Source organism: Frieseomelitta varia, unplaced genomic scaffold (genome assembly GCF_011392965.1).
Source record: "Frieseomelitta varia isolate USP_RPSP 00005682 unplaced genomic scaffold, Fvar_1.2 scaffold_3, whole genome shotgun sequence".
NCBI classification, from domain to species: Eukaryota; Metazoa; Arthropoda; class Insecta; order Hymenoptera; family Apidae; genus Frieseomelitta; species Frieseomelitta varia.
Window position 1 is genome coordinate 116708 of NW_025110034.1, and position 19161 is coordinate 135868.

At 33.4% G+C, this 19161-nt stretch overlaps 7 protein-coding genes across 13 annotated transcripts; 3 read left to right on the forward strand and 4 right to left on the reverse strand.

The window, feature by feature from the left end:
• Positions 1 to 894: 894 nt before the first annotated feature.
• Positions 895 to 1927, reverse strand: LOC122529656. Its single transcript, XM_043655975.1, has 3 exons — positions 1791 to 1927; positions 1152 to 1316; positions 895 to 1049 (listed from the first exon to the last, which is right to left on the reverse strand). The coding sequence occupies exons 2-3, from the start codon at positions 1312 to 1314 to the stop codon at positions 976 to 978; spliced, it is 237 nt and encodes a 78-aa protein (XP_043511910.1). The 5' UTR covers positions 1315 to 1316; positions 1791 to 1927; the 3' UTR covers positions 895 to 975.
• Positions 1928 to 2060: 133 nt separating this feature from the next.
• On the forward strand, positions 2061 to 3614 carry LOC122529654 (probable glucosamine 6-phosphate N-acetyltransferase). 2 transcript variants are annotated; one of them, XM_043655970.1, is made up of 5 exons: positions 2061 to 2509; positions 2704 to 2824; positions 2903 to 2965; positions 3041 to 3168; positions 3254 to 3614. In XM_043655970.1, the coding sequence occupies exons 1-5, from the start codon at positions 2495 to 2497 to the stop codon at positions 3488 to 3490; spliced, it is 564 nt and encodes a 187-aa protein (XP_043511905.1). In that variant the 5' UTR covers positions 2061 to 2494; the 3' UTR covers positions 3491 to 3614. The 2 variants fall into 2 exon arrangements, with proteins under 2 accessions (XP_043511905.1, XP_043511906.1); XM_043655971.1 differs by having other exon boundaries at positions 2061 to 2363.
• Positions 3615 to 3851: 237 nt separating this feature from the next.
• Positions 3852 to 7428, reverse strand: LOC122529640 (N-terminal kinase-like protein). The gene is made up of 12 exons (XM_043655949.1): positions 7287 to 7428; positions 7013 to 7159; positions 6812 to 6940; positions 6532 to 6743; positions 6120 to 6210; positions 5565 to 6047; positions 5266 to 5487; positions 4937 to 5189; positions 4693 to 4863; positions 4349 to 4617; positions 4153 to 4267; positions 3852 to 4071 (listed from the first exon to the last, which is right to left on the reverse strand). Exons 1-12 carry the CDS (start codon positions 7398 to 7400, stop codon positions 3920 to 3922), a joined length of 2358 nt encoding a protein of 785 aa, XP_043511884.1. The 5' UTR covers positions 7401 to 7428; the 3' UTR covers positions 3852 to 3919.
• A 319-nt stretch (positions 7429 to 7747) lies between these two features.
• Positions 7748 to 9938, forward strand: LOC122529649 (centrosomal protein CCDC61-like). 3 transcript variants are annotated; one of them, XM_043655963.1, is made up of 7 exons: positions 7748 to 7967; positions 8275 to 8357; positions 8419 to 8570; positions 8641 to 8837; positions 8903 to 9172; positions 9280 to 9360; positions 9431 to 9938. In XM_043655963.1, the coding sequence occupies exons 1-7, from the start codon at positions 7748 to 7750 to the stop codon at positions 9505 to 9507; spliced, it is 1080 nt and encodes a 359-aa protein (XP_043511898.1). In that variant the 3' UTR covers positions 9508 to 9938. The 3 variants fall into 3 exon arrangements, with proteins under 3 accessions (XP_043511898.1, XP_043511899.1, XP_043511900.1); XM_043655964.1 differs by having other exon boundaries at positions 7748 to 7916; XM_043655965.1 differs by lacking the exon at positions 9280 to 9360.
• On the reverse strand, positions 9403 to 10841 carry LOC122529652 (putative OPA3-like protein CG13603). The gene is made up of 2 exons (XM_043655969.1): positions 10558 to 10841; positions 9403 to 10433 (listed from the first exon to the last, which is right to left on the reverse strand). Exons 1-2 carry the CDS (start codon positions 10697 to 10699, stop codon positions 9940 to 9942), a joined length of 636 nt encoding a protein of 211 aa, XP_043511904.1. The 5' UTR covers positions 10700 to 10841; the 3' UTR covers positions 9403 to 9939.
• Positions 10842 to 11084: 243 nt separating this feature from the next.
• Positions 11085 to 14567, forward strand: LOC122529639 (GPI ethanolamine phosphate transferase 1). 3 transcript variants are annotated; one of them, XM_043655946.1, is made up of 9 exons: positions 11085 to 11270; positions 11381 to 11662; positions 11732 to 11952; positions 12018 to 12237; positions 12339 to 12624; positions 12687 to 13131; positions 13188 to 13533; positions 13610 to 14003; positions 14088 to 14567. In XM_043655946.1, exons 2-9 carry the CDS (start codon positions 11427 to 11429, stop codon positions 14526 to 14528), a joined length of 2589 nt encoding a protein of 862 aa, XP_043511881.1. In that variant the 5' UTR covers positions 11085 to 11270; positions 11381 to 11426; the 3' UTR covers positions 14529 to 14567. The 3 variants fall into 3 exon arrangements, with proteins under 3 accessions (XP_043511881.1, XP_043511883.1, XP_043511882.1); XM_043655948.1 differs by having other exon boundaries at positions 13197 to 13533; XM_043655947.1 differs by having other exon boundaries at positions 11191 to 11270; positions 11386 to 11662.
• Positions 14564 to 17534, reverse strand: LOC122529642 (splicing factor 3B subunit 2). 2 transcript variants are annotated; one of them, XM_043655950.1, is made up of 4 exons: positions 17380 to 17534; positions 17261 to 17309; positions 14962 to 17070; positions 14564 to 14880 (listed from the first exon to the last, which is right to left on the reverse strand). In XM_043655950.1, the coding sequence occupies exons 1-4, from the start codon at positions 17412 to 17414 to the stop codon at positions 14812 to 14814; spliced, it is 2262 nt and encodes a 753-aa protein (XP_043511885.1). In that variant the 5' UTR covers positions 17415 to 17534; the 3' UTR covers positions 14564 to 14811. The 2 variants fall into 2 exon arrangements, with proteins under 2 accessions (XP_043511885.1, XP_043511886.1); XM_043655951.1 differs by having other exon boundaries at positions 17417 to 17532.
• Between the last annotated feature and the right edge of the window lie 1627 nt (positions 17535 to 19161).

The window sequence follows — 19161 nt, forward strand, 5'->3', positions numbered from 1 at the left end:
CAAATATCCCCTTTTCTTACGCTTGCTATAATAAAAAAAAACAGTATTATTTGTAGAATTTTATGCATTCTTGCTCTCGCATATCGTTTGTAGAAATTTACCGTTAAAGTTAATGTAGTGAATTTTATAAGCAAGTGAACAAGCACGTGAACAATTTTCATATGCTTGAGCCAGTACAAGTAGTTTTTTGAATTAGTATTATCATAAATGAACTTTTTGTTATCAGGCAAGTTTTTACTATATTAATAATTATTTAATATTTTAATATTATTCGTTCGATTACATTTCGTATATTTTTATGATAAGAAAATTTTGAGAATTACTTAAATATATCCTAAACATTGAAAAACTTGATTTGGCAAATTCATGTAAAATGTTACACACTACCTGCCTTTTATATGTCTGTATACAATACGAAGTGCGATGACGCATAACATGACTGATGATTTAAGAATTAATATATACATAATAGAAATCAAGAATTTTTCTACTATAAATATGAAAAAAATAATCGCGCATTGATACAAATACAGTTGCTACATAATTACTTATAAAGTAGATTTTATTTGGATTCAAATGCATTGTTATATAATGCATAGAATTATTGGAAAAATTTTATTATTTAAATATTTTTGTTTTAACTCTTGTCAAATTGTTATAGTACTTTAGTATATTTATAGTACTTATTTTCTCTTTTGCTTTCTCTTTTTTTTTTTGCAAAAATTAGTCTATTTTTAAAGAGTTATAAATTTTAGACATGCTCCACTTGAAATTTACGGTACAAATTATTATTAATCTCCACATTGTACAGTAGAAGAAGCAGTTCTTTGTAATCATGTATGTTTTATACAATTAATTTGGTAATAAACTTTTGAAATAGATTTATATAGACAATTTGAAACTATTTATACACATACATATATATATATTTTTTTTTTTTCTTTCGCAATAGACTACAATATTTTTAAATACAGTTTAATGATGCATTTCTCCAGAGAATTGTTTCTCGTGGATTTTTTTCCATTGTTCCACGTTTCCTGGATTGTGAGCTGCAATGAAATAAAAAAAAAAGCATCAGTAACTGATACTGTGTCTATAAACATAAATATATAAGCAATTTCAAGTGAAGTTCTCAAAGTCATTGTACTTACTTGCTTTTTGGAATTTATAGAATATAGGTGTACAAACTAATATGCTAATTGCCCAATATCGAAGTATCCAACCGTGTTTGGATACAAAGAAAAAATGATGAAATGGAAATCGTCTAATTTTTGCACCCAACGAATATGGGTATTTCATTTGTTCTCCAGCCATGGCTAAAATCAATTAAATGTTGATTTTTTATTGTTTGTAGCTAGTGTCTGCATTTGCATTTCAATACCTGAAATACTCCAGAGCTACATGTAAGAGTATATAAGATTTTTAATTTGTAAAGTGATAATGATTAATTACTGAAACTACATGATAAGAAATTTTTTTTATATTAAAAATAATATTTCTGTTTCTTCAAAGATCTTGTAAATTCAAATACATTGGTTAATGAAAAGTGATCCGTGTAAAATTACAATTAAATGGAATTTATTTTTCTTTCTTTTTTTTTACGTAAAATATCACAAAAATACAGTTCCATGAGAATAATATTACATACATTTATCACGTGAAAAAAAAGTTTCTTTTGCATAATCAGTATATCGAATATAGTCTTTACATGATTTAGTCTTTTACATGATTTCATTCGTTAAACGTTTATAAATGTAACATCAAAATGAAACGTAACGTATTTCACTTACCTTTTGCCGATTTAAGACACGATCTTAATTGATTGACAAAACGAGTCTATTATTATTGCCAACGGCCGCAGAACAATGTTACATAACTAGGCCCTAGTAAAATATATCGATAAATATCGCGGTTGTCTACAATCGGAGTCCAAGATTTCGAATCTCATTGGTCAAGAGTCGGACCAATTAAATCTCAAGGATGAGAAAAAGAAACCAAAGAAATTCGCTGAAATGTTAGAAACTCTGCGAAAATTTAAAGTGACATTTCAACGACGAGAAATAAACCCCAAAACGAAAGTCAATTACCGACGTCAATGTATAGAAAATATTAAAAACGATCGATGATATCTTTGATGAAAATCAAATACGAGTTTACGTAAATGAAACCCGTATATCTTGTTAATCAAGATACATTTCACGTACTATAGATCAGTTTTATCACGGTGTGACACGCGATCATAAAGAAAGTGAATTTTTAATAGACTTAGTCGGGACTTAATCAGACTTAATCCTTGGGATAAAATATGAAAAGTATACCAATGTTTCAAGGTAGCTACGTGGAAGCGTAACCTTATGGTTACAGTAAGATCAAACAGAATATTCGCAAACGTCCCCATACGTTCTGGCCTGAGCAAAAGCGCGGAAGATAAAAATATACATATATCTATCGAACGTGATTCACTAAATAATCTGAAATAGCGTGTGTACTTGCCATGAGTTCCATAGAGGTTGTGTTACTTTTGAACCTTATTGAATTGAATTCAAAGAATTTCATTTATGTCTGTATTTAATGCGTAATGTTGGCTTGATGAAAAACAATATGTCACTAAATTTAGGACTTCTTTTTTTTCAAATTTATAATGTTTCAAAGTTAGTACGTTAATTGTTGATTAATTATTGTTTGTTTGTCGGACATTGACAGGAAAAATGTCTTGAGGATCCGGAAACCGACTTGTTTAACCCGAACGTGTTGAAACAACTGTCCTTGCCACAGACCGATGGTTTATCAATTAGGCCTTTAAAATCAGAGGATTATGACAGAGGTAAAACAAAGATTGTAAAATAATTATCGTTGCTAACTATATGCAGTTCATTAACTATCCATAGTATTTATTTAAAAGGTTTCCTTCAACTTTTGGCTCAACTGACTGAAGTTGGAAATGTCAGTAGAGAACAATTTCTTAGTAAGTTTTCTGAAATTCAAAGAATTTATCTCTAAAGATGATTGTAAAAGTTTAATTTCATTTGTACACACATAGGTCGTTTCCATATGATGAAAAATGCTGGTAACTATTATGTCATTATAATAGAGGATGTAAATGATGAAAAACTAGTAGCAACCGCAACTTTAATTGTAGAGCAAAAATTTATTCACAATTGTGCGGTGGTACGTTTTTTCTCTTCATTTTTGAAATTTTTTTATATAGTATATAGTAGAACCTTTATCGATAAGAGCAAAAACTTTGTTACAGAGAGGTCGTTTAGAAGATGTAGTAGTAAACTCTGAGTACCGTGGTAAACATCTAGGGAAGCTGGCAGTCAAAATTATATTAGAATTATCACGTTATTTAGGATGTTACAAGTTAACACTAGATTGCAAAGATCGCCTAATACCATTTTATGAAAGCTTGGGTTTCAAACGCGAGCCTAATAATGCCAATTATCTTAACATGAGATTTCCTGCTATTGCAGAACAGTCTCATTTATGACAATAGGAGAGAACCGATATGTAAAACTGTTTTAAAAAAATTTACGATTTAAATCGTTACACAAATTTAGTTTATCAATTTTAAACAGAAATTCCTATCATATTTATGTCAAGCGTTTGAAAAAGAGAGTAATTATTAATCCGTTTTAAAACTTTTTAATCGATGAACTGTCGCAACCTGAATCAATAAATATAACTTGGGATGTACAGGTTAAAAAATTATTAATATGTAATTGTATTTAACGGAATGTACGTATAATATTTTATAAGAATATATAGTAATGCAATAAACAATGTTAAAAAAAAGACAATTCAAAATTGATTTTCGACAGATACCAATTAATCACAATAGAAAAAAATACTTATTTCACATTCATCATTTTTTTAATTTCTTCCTTTTGTTAAATACATGAATGCAGTCGTTAAATCATTAGAGTTTTTTAACAGCGACGTTGTTTCGTAATTTTATCGCTCTTTTTGCTTCCATTTGTCTTTGCCTGGCTAGTTTACGCTCTTCACGTTTTCTCCTGGCTTCTTCCAATTTATTATTTCCAGTAATTGTATTAGTACTTTCAACGTTTTCTTATATAAAGGAATTAAGTACAAATTAATTGGTCATATTAACGAAAGTTATAAGTGGTAGTTGTGGAAACACAGACATACCTGGCTGTGTATGTTCCAAAGGTTGAAAATCTTCTAGAGGTTGAAATTCTGAATCCTCCCAACCCACGTCAGAAGATTCATTTTTATCTTCGACATTTTGTGCTGCTTCTTCCTCCTAAAAGTAATATTTCAATTTTTTCTTTATTTTATGTAGCGTGCTGATACACTAGTGTCTGAAGTTTCAAATAATACAAACTGGTTCCTCTTCAAGACTCGTCCACTGATCATTAGGTTTAGGAGAATGAGGAGAAGGTGAAATATTACTTGGTCCATGCCCTGGCGTATTAGAAGATTGCTGTTCCATATCACCCCAATTGTCAGCATCCCAATCCCAATCACAATCTGAATTTGCGTTTGTAGCATTTTGTAAATCATGTTCATGATCATGGTCTAACGAGGTCATACTTGTAGCGCTACTTGTTGTGGCAGTTGTACTAGCACTGCTTTGTGAACTGCTAGCTTGCTCTGTAATTTTATCATACATTTATATAAAAACTGTTTCACAGTAGTAGAATAAAAATATATATGCGAATTAAGTACCTAAAGAGGCAGGTTTGTTTAATAAAATTCTAGATACATTATGTGAATTTGATGATTTTGGTGTATCTGACTGGCTGCGATAAAATTTAGCAGTAACAGCCGTCACAGCCCAACCAGCCCATGTTGCGGCTGCATTGCTAAGACTTGGTGTAGCTGTATTTACGTCAGCCTCTGAAATCGTATCGTTCATATTAATTACGTTGATTACTTCCTTGTGGATAGATTCTTCGAATCGTTTCAGTACCCATAGATTCGCGCAATCCAGGATCTTCTGATACTCTTTCGAGTTTCGATAAAAATCCGCGAATAGTTCGGAACGCGTTATCTCTTACTCCTTTGTCCATGTCTGTAGTGAGCGGGCACAGAGCTGGTAAAATACGATTTGCAACTTCCTGTAGTAGAAAGTATTGTTGCGTTGCAGCTAATGCTAAAATACTCGCTGCTCTAGCCGGTGGAAATGGATCTCGTGTACCTCGAATAAATGCTCCAATTAATACCTACGATAACGTTATATATTTGTAATCTTTATTATTAGACAGGACTACACTTCGCTTGTTTGAATTGAAAAATTACTTTCTGTCTAATCTGAGGATGAAGATGTTGAGCAATCTTTCCTAAACAAACTGTGGTATTAGTACGTATGCCACCGTGTTCATCTTTTGACTGAAGTTTAGCAAAGTACCTCAATGTTTCCACATTAAGATTGTTGTAATCTAATTTTGGTGCTAAGTGTACGACAGATTTTATCGTTTGCTCCCTAATTGCAGCGTTTGTATCTAAAAAACCTTTGGCTACCTGTAATATCAAAATATCTTGAATCTTTTTTCGTTTTTGCGTAACAAAAAAGAGAAAAGAAAAAATATTTATATTACCTGTGGAAAGATAGCTTCATTAACTGTTGCTGGTTGCAAATGATCAACAAATCGGTCCAGCTGTTGCAACAATCTTAATCTTGTTGCTCTATCGTTGGATGCAAACAATTTCACAACGCATGGTACAACTCTCCGTTGATATTCGGCATCAGGGAGTTGGCAGCCAAGTTGTAATAAAGGAGGTAATACTGCACTACCGGCGTCGCCAAATTCGAAAGCAGCCAGTAATTGCGGTAAAATCTTATACCTGCCAACACCATCTGGGAACGATTCTAACTGGCCAGCAAGTTGCGCAAAAAATCGTCCTTTTTCTCCTCTTTCTTTCATTTGGATTTCCTCTAAGAATAAAAGTGCGTCTACTAATTCGGTTTTAAAAAATCCTCCATTACTGCGGCAACGTGCTATTACGTCGGCAGGATTTGGTCTTCCTTCTGCGTTGCTACTGGTCAATTCACGATATATCACTTGCAATTGTTTTGGAATCTAAAAAGAAGTGATATCGTTACCAAAAGTTCAAAATAAATATTTATCTCGCAGAAAAAACAGAATACGTACCTTATCGGTAATTTTAAGCTGCGAATTTGAAGTTAATGGACCATTATATGTTTCCCAGACCAGGCATCCAAGTCCCCACATGTCAACTGAGCTGTTTTTTTATTTATCAATTTCTTAGTGTTAACAATAAACCTAAATGTTTACATATAGAAAAGCTAGTATTGTAGTGTAATTTTAGGAATAAAGTAACTATTTTCTATTATTCACCAAATGAGAAAATTACATTGTTAATATTTTACGTATTAAATGAATCGTTGCTACGAACAGAAATATGGTTGGTTTATCTTTCTTATCTTATTTTGCAATGCACATGCGTGTATTTTTTAGTTAATAACGAAAAGAATTCTAGACAATAATGGTTAACTAAATAGGGATATGAAATTCTTTTACTCCTATCACAAATCTTTTTTACCATTTGGTGGCTGGCATTACATTTTCCTTAATATCGAGAGGATAATATACTTCAAATGTTGATGGCAATGTATTATAAACAGCGTCTACCGCTGTCATGTATTCGACACCACCAAGTTTCCATTCTCCACTTTCCTCATTAACAAACACAGTCCACAAATTAACATTGTTATGCCGTAGGTTACCATCATTATTTAGAAAATTCAACGCTCTCTAGAAAATTAAAATGTACATACATATAGTAATGTGCTACAAAATGATATATTACTTCTTACACATACAGTGATCTGGAATATTCCCCAAGAAAAATATAATTCCTTCTTAGATTCATCATCGTTATCAGATTTCCTTGTCAATCGACTGTACAAAGTTTCTACGCGTTCGGTTGCTAAATAAATTACTTTATTTGTCTGGAATTATAAAGAATATATCATGTCGCTATGTACTCATGCTTTTAATGCGATATACCATTATCGTTGTACCTCGAAACTATCAAGATATGCAAGTATACTCGGATGTCTGAGTGTTTTTAATCTCTTCACTGCCGAACGAGCTATATTCAAAAGATGTTCATTGCCAGTCTTGCACTCAAACACAAACACCGAGACATCTTCACCGCCTGCAGAACCCTGTGAAAAAACATTTCGGATAGTAAGAATAAAATTGACAAACAGACGGCGTGAGGTACGAGTGAATACCTAAAAAGTGACATATTTTTCTAAGATTTTCTTTTTTTACCGCGTCAGGTTATGGTACCTTTTTCTTGGCCCTGTGCAACGTCCAAATGCTTTTTTCGTCCAGACCAGGAACTGGCTCGCCGATCTCGTATGAAAAATCTTTGGCGGGATCTCTCGAAAAGAAGGACCACATATTTACGGTTCAGCCACTTATTTTCGTCATGAATTTAAGCTCATCCTCTGACTCGGTACATTTCGTATCATGGCACTGACAGCCACGCATCAACGTACACTGAGCCGCGCTCTCGTACTTTGTGAGACGATTACACGTTACCTAATTATCGAGCTCATACTGCCCGCGTGCAGATCAGTGTGAAATTTAAGCGCTCGATCCTCCGATTCAATTTTTCAAATTGTATTTTTCGACGCAATTACTTTTTCTTTTCTTTTTTGGGGAGGAGGGAGGGGGAGGTGCCAATTTACCCGAAAACTTCTTATGTCAGATATCCAATGTCTCGTTAAAGTCCGCCGTCGACAAGTATGAACGAAGTTGGTCCATCTCTGGTGACAAGTTACACTTTCAAAAGCGGCAAAGAATACATTGTGAAGATCAGAGTCGCCGCTTTCAAGGGATACCAGCGTAATTTAGAGCTCACCATCACCGACAAACACACTGCTGAGAACTGGCAATCTTGTTATGACGCTGCATGTTTGTTCTATGTTGTTGCTTTATCTCTTGTAGCTATCGCGTTGTTTGAAGGTTATATCGAAAATCCTTGAATTCTTGTTTTTACACTCGCAGTTTGTAATTTTTGTATTAGAAATTTTATATTATATAGTATATGTATAAATTACATTATATACAATATAAGTTATATACATATAATTATATATAAATACCAATTATATACAATTATATAATAAAACTGAATAAAATTATATAATTATATATAATATATAAATTATATATTACGTATTATATAATTGTATATTATACACGCAATTTGTAGGTTTTTATGTTATTCGCTAATTCGTTATTAATTACACGGTTTTTCTTTACTTTCAAGATATTGAAAATTTGACGCAGAAAACGGGTAATTACAAACATTTCGACGTATTTGTGGCCATGCTGCAGTCCGGATTGTTGAAAGTAAAATTTGCATTCAAATTGCTCAATCAATTAAATGAGATGAAAGGAATTATAATTGCAGACGAGCGAATCTATCGCATTGGACTTGCTAACGTTTGAAGATTTAGAGTTGTTACGTGCCCGCAAGCTCGAACGTAGTTCGTGTTCAAGTTTAGGCAATGCGACAAATAATCGCCGATATCTTATACTAACGTACACAGTAGAGTTCGATAGGTAAGGTACATCTCCCAAACTCACTGTATTCGCTTGAAATATATTAAACGTATGTCCCAATTTCATTAAGAATCCATTACCCCTTACCTTTGGAATATTGTGGTTTACCCAGTCCTACGGTACTACAAACTACCATTAGAAAATTACAAACCGAACTTGAAAGATTACAGTCTACACGGGTATATAAGGATTTCCAAAGACGCATCGAGCAACTGACAATTGCGAATCAAAAACTTGTACAGGAGAATCGTAGGCTCGCAAGCGGAGGTAGAAATAAATACGCTGCAACGCTTTGCAGACAACACTTTGTTTAAATATATTTTATCATTCAGGGAAAGGTTTAAAATATTTATCGGAATCGATTAAGTCGTTAGAGAATAACGTTGTTAAAGAGCGTACGTCCTTTCGCATGCAAATTCAAAGACTTAAAGCTGAAAACGCAGCCTTGTTATTGAGGGTACAACAACTTACTGCATCTGCTAACAAAAAGCCCGGAGATAATAGTCCAGCATCGAAACGTCGCAATCGCACACCTTGTAGACGGAACAGAAGTCGATCTTCTTCGATTTCAAGCCGCAATAGAACATCTAGTTTATCGCCAGGTGTACACTTATTAAATCAAAGTTCTACTTAACTTAATGTCAAAAATTCTACTTGCACGTTTTTCTTCCATCGATCATTAACGTGTACTTTAATTGATGACAAACAGGAAGCTCGTTAGAATCGATTAGAACCCAACGATCTCCTTGCCGAAACACGAAAACGTATAATAATAAAACAAAGAATGCAAGTTAGTATTAAGTTGATATTGATAAACTTATGGATACACATGTAACGAATTTCAAAACTTTTTATTCTAGAAATCGAGTTTGAAAATTTGGAGGCAAGAATTCATACATTACAAAAAATGTTGAAGGAAGGAATAAGCCTAAACTAATAAATGAATAAACATTTTTTTACGAGTAATTAATAAAAATGTGTGCTAAAATATTTTTTTTTATCAGTACCATTATTGTATAATACAATTTAATTGAATCTATTATAGATCGACTATTTCTTTGTTCGAAGCTGTCTAGTTTAGAAATGTTTTGTCTTTGTATAATTTACAGACTATGTATATGTGTTTTTGAAAATGATGATAGAAAAAACTATACATGTATAAGCATAAATAGAAAATACCGAATGTCCTCAACAATACATACTAATGTATAAATTGTGTTATGTGTGATTTTAATGATATATGAAGTCATGTATATATTATGGGACATTTTTTATATACACTGTGATATCATAAATACATTTCTCCCTTTAATATTATTCAAGTTATACCTACACTATCACAATCATTAATAAAATTTAAAAATTTCAGTTAACTGACTTTTTCTGTTTTCACATTATTCTCGTAATATAATATAGCACGTTCAATTATTGACGGTTTTTCGGTTTTTGAATTCGCGCTATTCTGACTCTCATTGATATTTGAGTGTTGCACTTGCTCATTTGTTTCTTTTACCCTTGGTTTCGCAACAATTTCATACTTCATATGTTTAGCTATTTCCTGAATAACCTCGTGTAAATATTGAATTTCACTTTCCTGTTCAGAAGTGATCTGATTCAAGTTCTTAATGTCATTCGTAAACAATTGTATTTGCTGAAGACGCGCTTCTTCTTTTTTCGCCTCTTTCGCTACTTGACGATTGTATTCTAATATTAAACAACCGCCGGCAACGCTAAAAATGATAACCTCACCCATCAAATTAGCTCCTAATTCTATGGCCATAGTTTCATTCAACTTTGCAACTTTTGTAGGTTTGCTAAGATTCATTAAATACATTTTGGCATTTACCTCTGCCCAATGGTAGACTGCAATTAAATCACAAAAATATGAAATACACTATTATCAACAATGACATCAGTGTCAATTACATCACAATAAAGTAAATAATATTTCAAACATTTTTCACTTAAGAAGATTAATTTTACTTACATTGTGCAGGCGGTATAATGAAATATGTCCTGAACACAGGATGATTTTTTGCTTGGTTAACAAGAAACTTGGCTATGGGCTTGCTAATTTGTTTAACGAACAAAACTCCCAATTTTAGAGCTGGAAAAACACCCACTACCATTTCTTTTTCTTTTTTTTTTCCTATTTATACAACTTCTACTAGAAAATTACACTTTGTACTGAATCATAAATCTGAAAATCATACGTGTGAATAAATATTTCAGTAGGTTTAAAATATGTTTAAAAGTATAAACAATTTTCTATAAAAATATATTTATCGTTGCAATTGTATATTATACACTATGGACTAGCAAATACTATAAAAATGTAATATCACGATGTCATGGCAGGTAAAGTGAATCTCACATCGTGTTCGACATCATTACCTCACCTCTGAAATTGCTTCAGAGTTTAGCGAACAGCCATAGTGTGGTATGCGATAGTTATACGTGTGACTCGTGTTCTCATAGATTTATAGGTTAAGACAGATGGATACACGAACGGCTGTTTATTTCCGGATGTTTTTATGTTGACGCGAAAAAAATTGTTTGTTAAATATTTTTGTAGTATTGAATACGTACATTTATATATAAAACCAACGCTTCTTATTAAGAGCTGTAATACGATGTTCTTACAATACATTGTTGCGTTAAAAAATTCTAAATAAAAAGAGGACTAATTAAAAAAATAACGTACGTAGAATATCTTAATATTTTAATAAAATTATAAAACGAATGAAATAATAGAAAATCATGTCAGTTGTACAATTTGTATCTTACGTTTAAAATTGTCAATTTTCTAGGTTAGGCTTAACTCGTATTGGAAGTCTCAGATACTTTAGTGAAAAGATGCATTATAAAAAGTTTAATATAGTCAGTAACAATTATTCATTTGTAATATGGGGTTTGACAATGCATCTGATACTGTTATGGGGTGTACTCGATGTGAACTTCCATTCTCCTATTATTCAAGAATTGTCAAATGTGCCAATACTGAAAAATGCACCAGCAAAAAGATTGATCTTATTTGTAGCAGATGGCTTGAGATTCAGAACTTTTATTGACGCACCACCAAAATATCTCAAGTAATTGAAGATCATTTCTGAATTTCATACACACACGTGCAATGATATTATCCATGATTTTGATTACAGACACATAATGACAGACAAAGGTGCTTGGGGTATATCTCACACAAGAATGCCAACGGAATCTAGGCCAGGTATTGTTGCAATTTGTGCGGGATTATACGAAGATCCTAGTGCTATATTTAAAGGCTGGAAGGAAAATCCTGTTGACTTTGATTCTATTTTTAATCAGAGTTATGTTTCGTGGGCATGGGGAAGTCCAGACATTATACCTATGTTTACAAGAGGTATTATAATACAGTTAAATATTTGACAAATAGCTGAGAAATCAGATTAACATTTTTAAAATTAGGTACAAGGGACAATATACACGGTGATAGCTATCCTGCCGAATGGCAAAATTTTGATATAATGCATGGTCAGATTTGGCGTTTAGATTCCTGGGTATTTGACAAATACATTGATTGGCTCAGGGAGGATGCTCACAAGTATAAAAACGCTGAACGTGTCGTTCTGTTCCTTCATCTGCTTGGCTGTGATACCACAGGACATACAGCGAAACCTTATTCCAAGTATGAAAAGAATTTGCCAATTTACATTCTTTACATTGAGAAGAAATGACATATTCAATAGGATTGTAATTTCATTAGCTCTAAATTACATTTGAATGTAGAGAATATGTTGAGAACATGAATTATGTCGATCGGAAAATAGAGGAAGTTGTGCAAATGACGGAAAATTTTTTTGGTGATAATAATACTGCGTATATTTTCACATCTGATCATGGAATGACTGATTGGGGATCACATGGAAGTGGTTCTACAGATGAAACGGAAACACCATTGATCGTTTGGGGTGCAGGAATTAATGCATTTAATTTTCGTCAAAATGTAGAGCAAGTCGATATCACACCGCTAATTTCGGCCTTGATTGGTGCTCCAATTCCAATTAACAACGAAGTATGAGAATAATAATAGTTTTATTACTTAGCATTCTTCTCAATATCTGCGTAATTTTTTAGGGTGTTTTACCATGGCAGTATTTAAGTACTACTAATCTTAAATACGTAAATCATGCGCTATTAAATAATTTGAAACAATTAACATACCAAGTAAAGGCAAATCGCAAAATGAATTGTGAAGATAACGGATTTGCAGATTGGAGAGAGATAGAATTAGATAATAAAATTTCTATTTTAGATAAAGATTCCAAAACGGAGGATTCAAATGAGAAATTAAAGGAAATAATTGATGGAATTAAGCTAGCCAAAAAGTCTTTGATATATTTTCGACAATATCAAAGAAAACGGTTTCTGTTATATTTGTCTGTAATATGGCTTGGATGGATAACACTGTTATTCTTCAAAATAACTGGAGTTAATCGACCCGTTATCAATTCTTTTATCTTATTAACAACAGACTGTGTATTTATAGTCATAGTGATTATTATATTTATTACGCATAAAGGTACGATACTTTATATAAAACATAACTATCTGAGAAATTATTGAATCTAATTTTAGGTAAAATAGTTTCAGGTTGTAATAATTGGAGATTACCTTGTTATGCATTTTTAGCCATGATTTCTTCCTGGCTAGCTATTCGAAGTATAATTATGTACGCAGTAAAATTAAAAGTCTGCAACAACAAATATTATTGGACAATAATTGCAGAAATAATCTTTTTATTTATAACGATGTTTGTTGGCTTAACACATAGATTCGTTCTTAGCGTAGGAATGTTATGTGTTACTGTTGTTCAGAAGATATTGCAAAAGAACGCTCGAAATTTATTCTCTTGGACAGCGGTATGTTTAGCTGTTTTTCCGCTGTTACCTGTTGTAGAGCCATATCCACGAGTTTACATTATGTAAGTTCATACCAATATTATATCGTAATATTTCTCATATCGAAATAATTCTCATAATTAAAATATTTGCTTTTAGAATTCTAAGTATATGCGTTGTAAGTGTAATGGTTGCATTAAAAATGCAATCAAAATATAAGAAAGCAATCGAAATTTTTCGCCTAATAACCACAGGATTAACATACGTAGAATTTATAGACGGACGAAGTTGGATATCATGGACAATTTTATTAACGACACCATTGTATATTTTTACTTATTCTACCCAATTGAGAAAAAGATTGCAAGGAATCATGTTGGGACTTTTCTGCCCGCTTGTTTTATTATCTGCATCTTATGAACCGTTTTTCTTTATAATTCTTGCGTTACATTTGTCTTGTTGGTCTAATGAGTCTAATGCATCTTCTATACAGGATTATCAAAGTAATAAGAATCCTTTGACAATAGAAGAGTTGCTTAAAGCAGTAATCTTTGTATCCTTTCATAATATAAGATTCAAACTCGAATTGAATTATTACATATAATATAGAAATAATATCCTGAACGACTCACTGTAGATGTTATATACGTTATTATGTTTCTTTGGAACTGGGAACATGGCAAGTATCAGTTCATTTGATCCTTCTTGGACTCGTCATTTCGTAACGGTTTTCTCTCCATTTACAATGTTCCTGTTGATACTTTTAAAATTAAGCATTCCGTTAATGTTAATAGGATGCACTAGTCACGTACTTGGATCTTCCAATATATTTTTAGGTGTGCTTTTACTGGGAGATTGTTTATCTTTACCACTCATGTATTACGTTACTCCTCAAGGAAGTTGGCTAGACATTGGTAGTGCTATAAGCAGATTCACAATTGCCATTTTTCTTCCATGTCTTATAGTATTATTGCATTATCTTTCATATCCTCTGATAACATTTTGTCCAAACAAACTTAAATTTTACACTAATTTAAAAAGAACTGTATTGTACAAAAGACATAAAATATGTAAATAAATAATCGAAGATTTATTTATAATAAAATGATCAAGTAAATATAATTGTTTTTATTTAATGCATAAGTTGATACATTTTTGTTTTTTCTTTTGGCAGAAACTAATATGTATTTCTAATATGTACCATTTAAAAATTTTATTTTGTAAGACTGTAAGATATGAAATATAAAATTTGATATTTCAGTATAGTACTTCAAGATTTATTATTCATCATTCAAGAAATCCCGACCTTATATTAATATTATAATTTTTATATTTTTTAAATAAGTAATTTTCGTTTAAACTTAGAACTTAAATTCTTTGTATTTCTTAGAGGCTTTCGAATCTTGACTCTGTTGTCGTTTACGTTTACTCTGTAAAGAAAGAAATAAGCAAAATTAATTCAACGAATATTTATTCATTAAATTTATGAATATTCAACAATATGTACTTACCTTTTGCCGTTGCACATGATCTTGAAGCATGTCCGATAAATCTTCCCTCCTTAAATGAGCTTGTCGCGACCTCATTGTTTCTTCGTATCGCGACGCCATTGCTTCAGAATCCAAATCTAATTCGCTCGGATCTAATGCCAACTCAACAGCTCCATCTTTCTCTGTTCTTCCATCTGATGTTGTGCCACTCACTCCACGACGTGCGGCAATTACAGATGGTGGTGCTTGTCCTCCTGCTGCACCAGTCATGTCGTACACGTGTGTACTACCCATCATGCTTGCTCCAAGACCTTCTGTTCGTCTTTCTTGCAAAACCGTGTATAAAGCAGGAGTGTCGCCTCCTTCCATTTCACTCTCAATTTTCTTTTTCCTTAATTCTATTGTTTCTGGGGTTTCCAATCCCGCTGGAATCGATGTTATTCCACTAGGTGTTATCAATCCCTCTGCACCAGGTGTAACCAAACCGCTCGTGTCTCCGTCTCCGTCTTTTCCTTCTCCTTCGCCTTCTCCACCTTCTTCTGCATCTTCATCCTCATCCTCATCTCCAGAGGATTCTGACTCAGGTTCACCCCACATGCCCCTGTCAATCTCTTCATCCATGTTATCGCCACCTGGAGTTCGAGATATACCAAAAACGTCACCATACAAAGGTCTTCCTGTTTCGTCTACAGGAGGTTTCCCCCAGCCACCAGCGTGGTAACCAAACGCGCAGCCTTCTGGAATCGGTGCATTCAAACCGGGTATCTTTAAATTGGGATAACTTGGCGGTGGCCCATACCGTTGCATTGCGATCAACCACGGAGGTGGTACTTTGTGACAATTAGGCCCTACTGGCATACCAAGGGCAGTACGCAGCTCGTCAGACAACTCTCCAGGTTTCTTTTCTTTCAACCGAGTTTCGAATTCTTTGCCCTCGTAGTACAAGTCACCATGGATGGTCATCCGCGGTTTGGTTTGCCATTTGAAGAACGCGTCGTGCAATTTTTGATAATCAATGTCTATTTTGCCAAGCTTGGGCCTCGCTCTCTCTCGCATCTTGGCCTTCAACGTACGCGTATCGTCGCGTTCTTGGAGACTCGCTCTCATCTCTGTTATACCCGTGCGTTTTATGAAGTCCGGCAAGTCGAACGGCGGCTTTTCTATACCTCGTTTTCCTTGTAAATACTTTCTCTTGAAACACCAATGCCTCGGTACGGGTACCGTGTTACGGTGAGCCTTCAATTGCACGAGAAGTTTCGGATCCCTAGCAGTAACGTCATGCATCTCTACAACGTCTGGTCGTCCCACGAGCTGCTTCAATTCCGCAACGCTCAAACGCGTTAGCCTCTTCAGTTTTCTCTTGGAGAGGCGCGGAGCACCGTTCTCCCCAGTTCCTTGTTGCTGTTGTTGTTGATTCGCATCATCATCGAAATCATCCAATGGTGGCACTTTACTTGGTACAGTTCCTGCAGTTTGCAATGCTGACACTGGTGGGTACTGTCCTATCGGCTCTCCCTTTTCTGCCTCTGCAGACTTTGGCTCCGGTTCGGTCAGCTTAAATGCCTCAAATATTCTAGCAAATTGACGATACATTGGCTCCAAGTCGTTGACACTCGGGATTTCTTGAATATATTCAATCTCCGGCAGATCTTCTTTCGGTTTTGCGTTCTCCATGTTGTCTTTCTTGTTCTCAATATCCTTCCCTGCGTTGTGCTTCTTTCTCTTTTTCTTTTTCTTCTTCTTGGTCTTATTCGCCTTTGTGTCTATTTTTTCTGTTGTTGTTTCAGGTTCGAGTATAACGTCGTCTAACTGAGACACATCCTCTCCTACGTTCTCGTGATTCGGCGACTTCCCCAGCAAAACAATGTCATTTGGGTCTGCTCCTACTTCTTTAGCTCTTTCGGTTTTAAAAGCCAATGCCTGTTCTAAAGCTGCTGGCAGTTTCACAGAATCGTTGTCTGTGTCCCGGCCATTGTCATCTGACAAAGTCTGATTTTGCAATTCACTCGGTGGACTCACCTTCAGGCTCAATAAACTTGGCAATGCTTTCGGTGGATCTATCCCTGGTACACCATGGCTATTCGGAGGCATGTTTATTAAGGATGACATTTGATGTGCCATTTGTTGAGTCTGTCAAACAGCACACAAATAAAAATTATTAGGAGTAGTGTGCAGAAATTATAATTCTTAAGTATACTTTATACCAGGACAATAAAAATTAGGAAAAATTAGGAAGATTAGGACAATAAAATTTTATGAAAAATTCGTATCTAAGTCAATATATAAATAACACAGTTCTTCAAAAGAAGACAAAACTAACCTCACTTCCTGCTACGTTCTCCATCTTAGTATGTCCTTTTGTTTGCGTACTGAAACATGAAAAATTTGTATTTACTTACAGTTGGAAGCCAAGCCTTTAATAAGAGAATATTGATTTACATTTCTATGTTACACTGTCTCATAACAGAGTACATACAACAATATCTATCACAAGCATCGAGAAAAACATAGAATACATGTAGATCAGAGAACACTCCCCATTATTGAAAAGGTTATCACCATCTTATTAATTACTTCGCAAAATTAAATTGATCAAAAAAAATTGTCAATCATTTTTATTCAAAAAGGTTTAATCAAACATTTATGTAATTTACTCTTAAATAATTTACTCCTCATCGAATATGCCAAAAATGAAATAAACAACACGTAATTTCTTATGTTTACGATTGTTATCAATTTCTAGTAAAGTGAATTTTTATTAGCAAACGTAAATAGAAATTATCGTGATAACATTGATTTTATATCGAGCATACTCGTCATAAAAAAATAACATTTTTTGTTTTTTTTCTTTTCGCTCGCGTTACCGCTGGTACGGTTGGTAAAAAGGAGTTGCACGCCGCGAAGACAATCTATTTATATACTATCAACCTGACAGAGCGATAGATGGTAGCACAGTGATGTTTGTAGCTGCGCGCGCATTTTTGAAACGAGCTTAACAGCGGCGACAACTACAAAAGAAGAAAAAATAAAATAAAATAGCGGAAAATATATTAGAATTTTAGTTGTTAAGAATCAAACAAAACGGGCATAAACGTTGTACATAAATTAAAATAAATAGTAGTTGTTGTAGTTTCTTATTAATTTTTGTAATATATGTATTTATTAAATTATTTATTCATTCGTTAATTAGGTAACATGCGCTTAGATGGCACTTTCGCAGAGAAGAAAGCGATAATTGCTGCAGTCTACAGTCTACGATGATTCTGTCGAATTTCTTCCCTTCTGCGAGCCATTTGAATTTGGTCTCCCTCTACTTTTCTTCTTCAGGACTTTTTTTGCCATCACGTAGTAGACTAGCTACTATTATATATGTTTAATCTTTAGCCCTCAGAAACTTTTTTTATGTCATTTACCAGCGATTTATTTACAAAGTAAAAATTTCAAATAAAATGACACAGCATTAAGGAATAATCATTTTGTCAAAATGGATTATTTAACATGAAATTTTGTTAATTATATCTTTCTAACATGTGTTTAATATTTTGTAGAAAGCGAGGCTCGTGGTAGCGTCCAAAGGAGAAAAACAACAAAGTAAAGTTGGCTTGCAAAGAGGAATACAAGCCTATAGTAATAGCGATTAATTCTGCTGCTTTACAACGCTAATATTTCAAAATCTGTCGAACGAAACGAGACAGCAGATTTAACCGTGTTTTTGCGAATTAGGAGCCCCATGGTAGAAACGTAATTACTAGAGGCCACAATACATATAACGGTATACTTTCGTCCTTGAGGATCGACCAGTGACATTCAATGGCAACCGATAGCTGCAGTCGAGCACATGAACGTTTGTGCTTTTTATTTATGCCTATTATCTCATTTCGTTACCGAATATGTATAAATCGAATATATCTGATTTATTTACTCCATTGTTCAATCGCCAAGTTACAGAAGAAACTCAGCAATATTCATTCATATATACTTTAATTATCTTTTGAATGAAGTCATCAAACTCTATCAATCAATCACCTTCAAGTTGAAGGCTGCAAACAATAGGTTATTTTTCTCTTATTCAAAGATATTCGTACATCCTTGTTTATGTAATAAATTTTTAACATTAATTTGAAACTCCATATATATATATATATATTGCTTTAAGTTTAAATTTAAGTCTTAAATATTAACATACATATAAAAAAGAAAAGGAATAGAGAGATGTATAGT

What these genes read in the sequence shown, in the direction of transcription:
- LOC122529656 (XM_043655975.1), bottom strand. Translation starts at nt 1,314, where the DNA reads ATGGCTGGAGAACAAATGAAATACCCATATTCGTTGGGTGCAAAAATT. An exon ending in CTATAAATTCCAAAAAGCAA is followed by an intron (nt 1,050 to 1,151) that starts GTAAGTACAATG and finishes ATTTCATTGCAG; the next exon opens with CTCACAATCCAGGAAACGTG.
- LOC122529654 (XM_043655970.1), top strand. An exon ending in ATCAGAGGATTATGACAGAG is followed by an intron (nt 2,825 to 2,902) that starts GTAAAACAAAGA and finishes TTTATTTAAAAG; the next exon opens with GTTTCCTTCAACTTTTGGCT. An exon ending in TTATTCACAATTGTGCGGTG is followed by an intron (nt 3,169 to 3,253) that starts GTACGTTTTTTC and finishes ACTTTGTTACAG; the next exon opens with AGAGGTCGTTTAGAAGATGT.
- LOC122529640 (XM_043655949.1), bottom strand. Translation starts at nt 7,400, where the DNA reads ATGTGGTCCTTCTTTTCGAGAGATCCCGCCAAAGATTTTTCATACGAG. An exon ending in AGCTTAAAATTACCGATAAG is followed by an intron (nt 6,048 to 6,119) that starts GTACGTATTCTG and finishes ACTTCTTTTTAG; the next exon opens with ATTCCAAAACAATTGCAAGT. An exon ending in ATCCTCAGATTAGACAGAAA is followed by an intron (nt 5,190 to 5,265) that starts GTAATTTTTCAA and finishes ACGTTATCGTAG; the next exon opens with GTATTAATTGGAGCATTTAT.
- LOC122529649 (XM_043655963.1), top strand. Translation starts at nt 7,748, where the DNA reads ATGAACGAAGTTGGTCCATCTCTGGTGACAAGTTACACTTTCAAAAGC. An exon ending in TACACAGTAGAGTTCGATAG is followed by an intron (nt 8,571 to 8,640) that starts GTAAGGTACATC and finishes AATTTCATTAAG; the next exon opens with AATCCATTACCCCTTACCTT. An exon ending in TAATAAAACAAAGAATGCAA is followed by an intron (nt 9,361 to 9,430) that starts GTTAGTATTAAG and finishes TTTTTATTCTAG; the next exon opens with AAATCGAGTTTGAAAATTTG.
- LOC122529652 (XM_043655969.1), bottom strand. Translation starts at nt 10,699, where the DNA reads ATGGTAGTGGGTGTTTTTCCAGCTCTAAAATTGGGAGTTTTGTTCGTT. An exon ending in CATTATACCGCCTGCACAAT is followed by an intron (nt 10,434 to 10,557) that starts GTAAGTAAAATT and finishes ATTTAATTGCAG; the next exon opens with TCTACCATTGGGCAGAGGTA.
- LOC122529639 (XM_043655946.1), top strand. Translation starts at nt 11,427, where the DNA reads ATGCATTATAAAAAGTTTAATATAGTCAGTAACAATTATTCATTTGTA. An exon ending in TATACCTATGTTTACAAGAG is followed by an intron (nt 11,953 to 12,017) that starts GTATTATAATAC and finishes TTTTAAAATTAG; the next exon opens with GTACAAGGGACAATATACAC. An exon ending in TATATTTATTACGCATAAAG is followed by an intron (nt 13,132 to 13,187) that starts GTACGATACTTT and finishes ATCTAATTTTAG; the next exon opens with GTAAAATAGTTTCAGGTTGT.
- LOC122529642 (XM_043655950.1), bottom strand. Translation starts at nt 17,414, where the DNA reads ATGTACTCTGTTATGAGACAGTGTAACATAGAAAT. An exon ending in AGACAGTGTAACATAGAAAT is followed by an intron (nt 17,310 to 17,379) that starts GTAAATCAATAT and finishes TTCATGTTTCAG; the next exon opens with TACGCAAACAAAAGGACATA. An exon ending in ATCATGTGCAACGGCAAAAG is followed by an intron (nt 14,881 to 14,961) that starts GTAAGTACATAT and finishes CTTTCTTTACAG; the next exon opens with AGTAAACGTAAACGACAACA.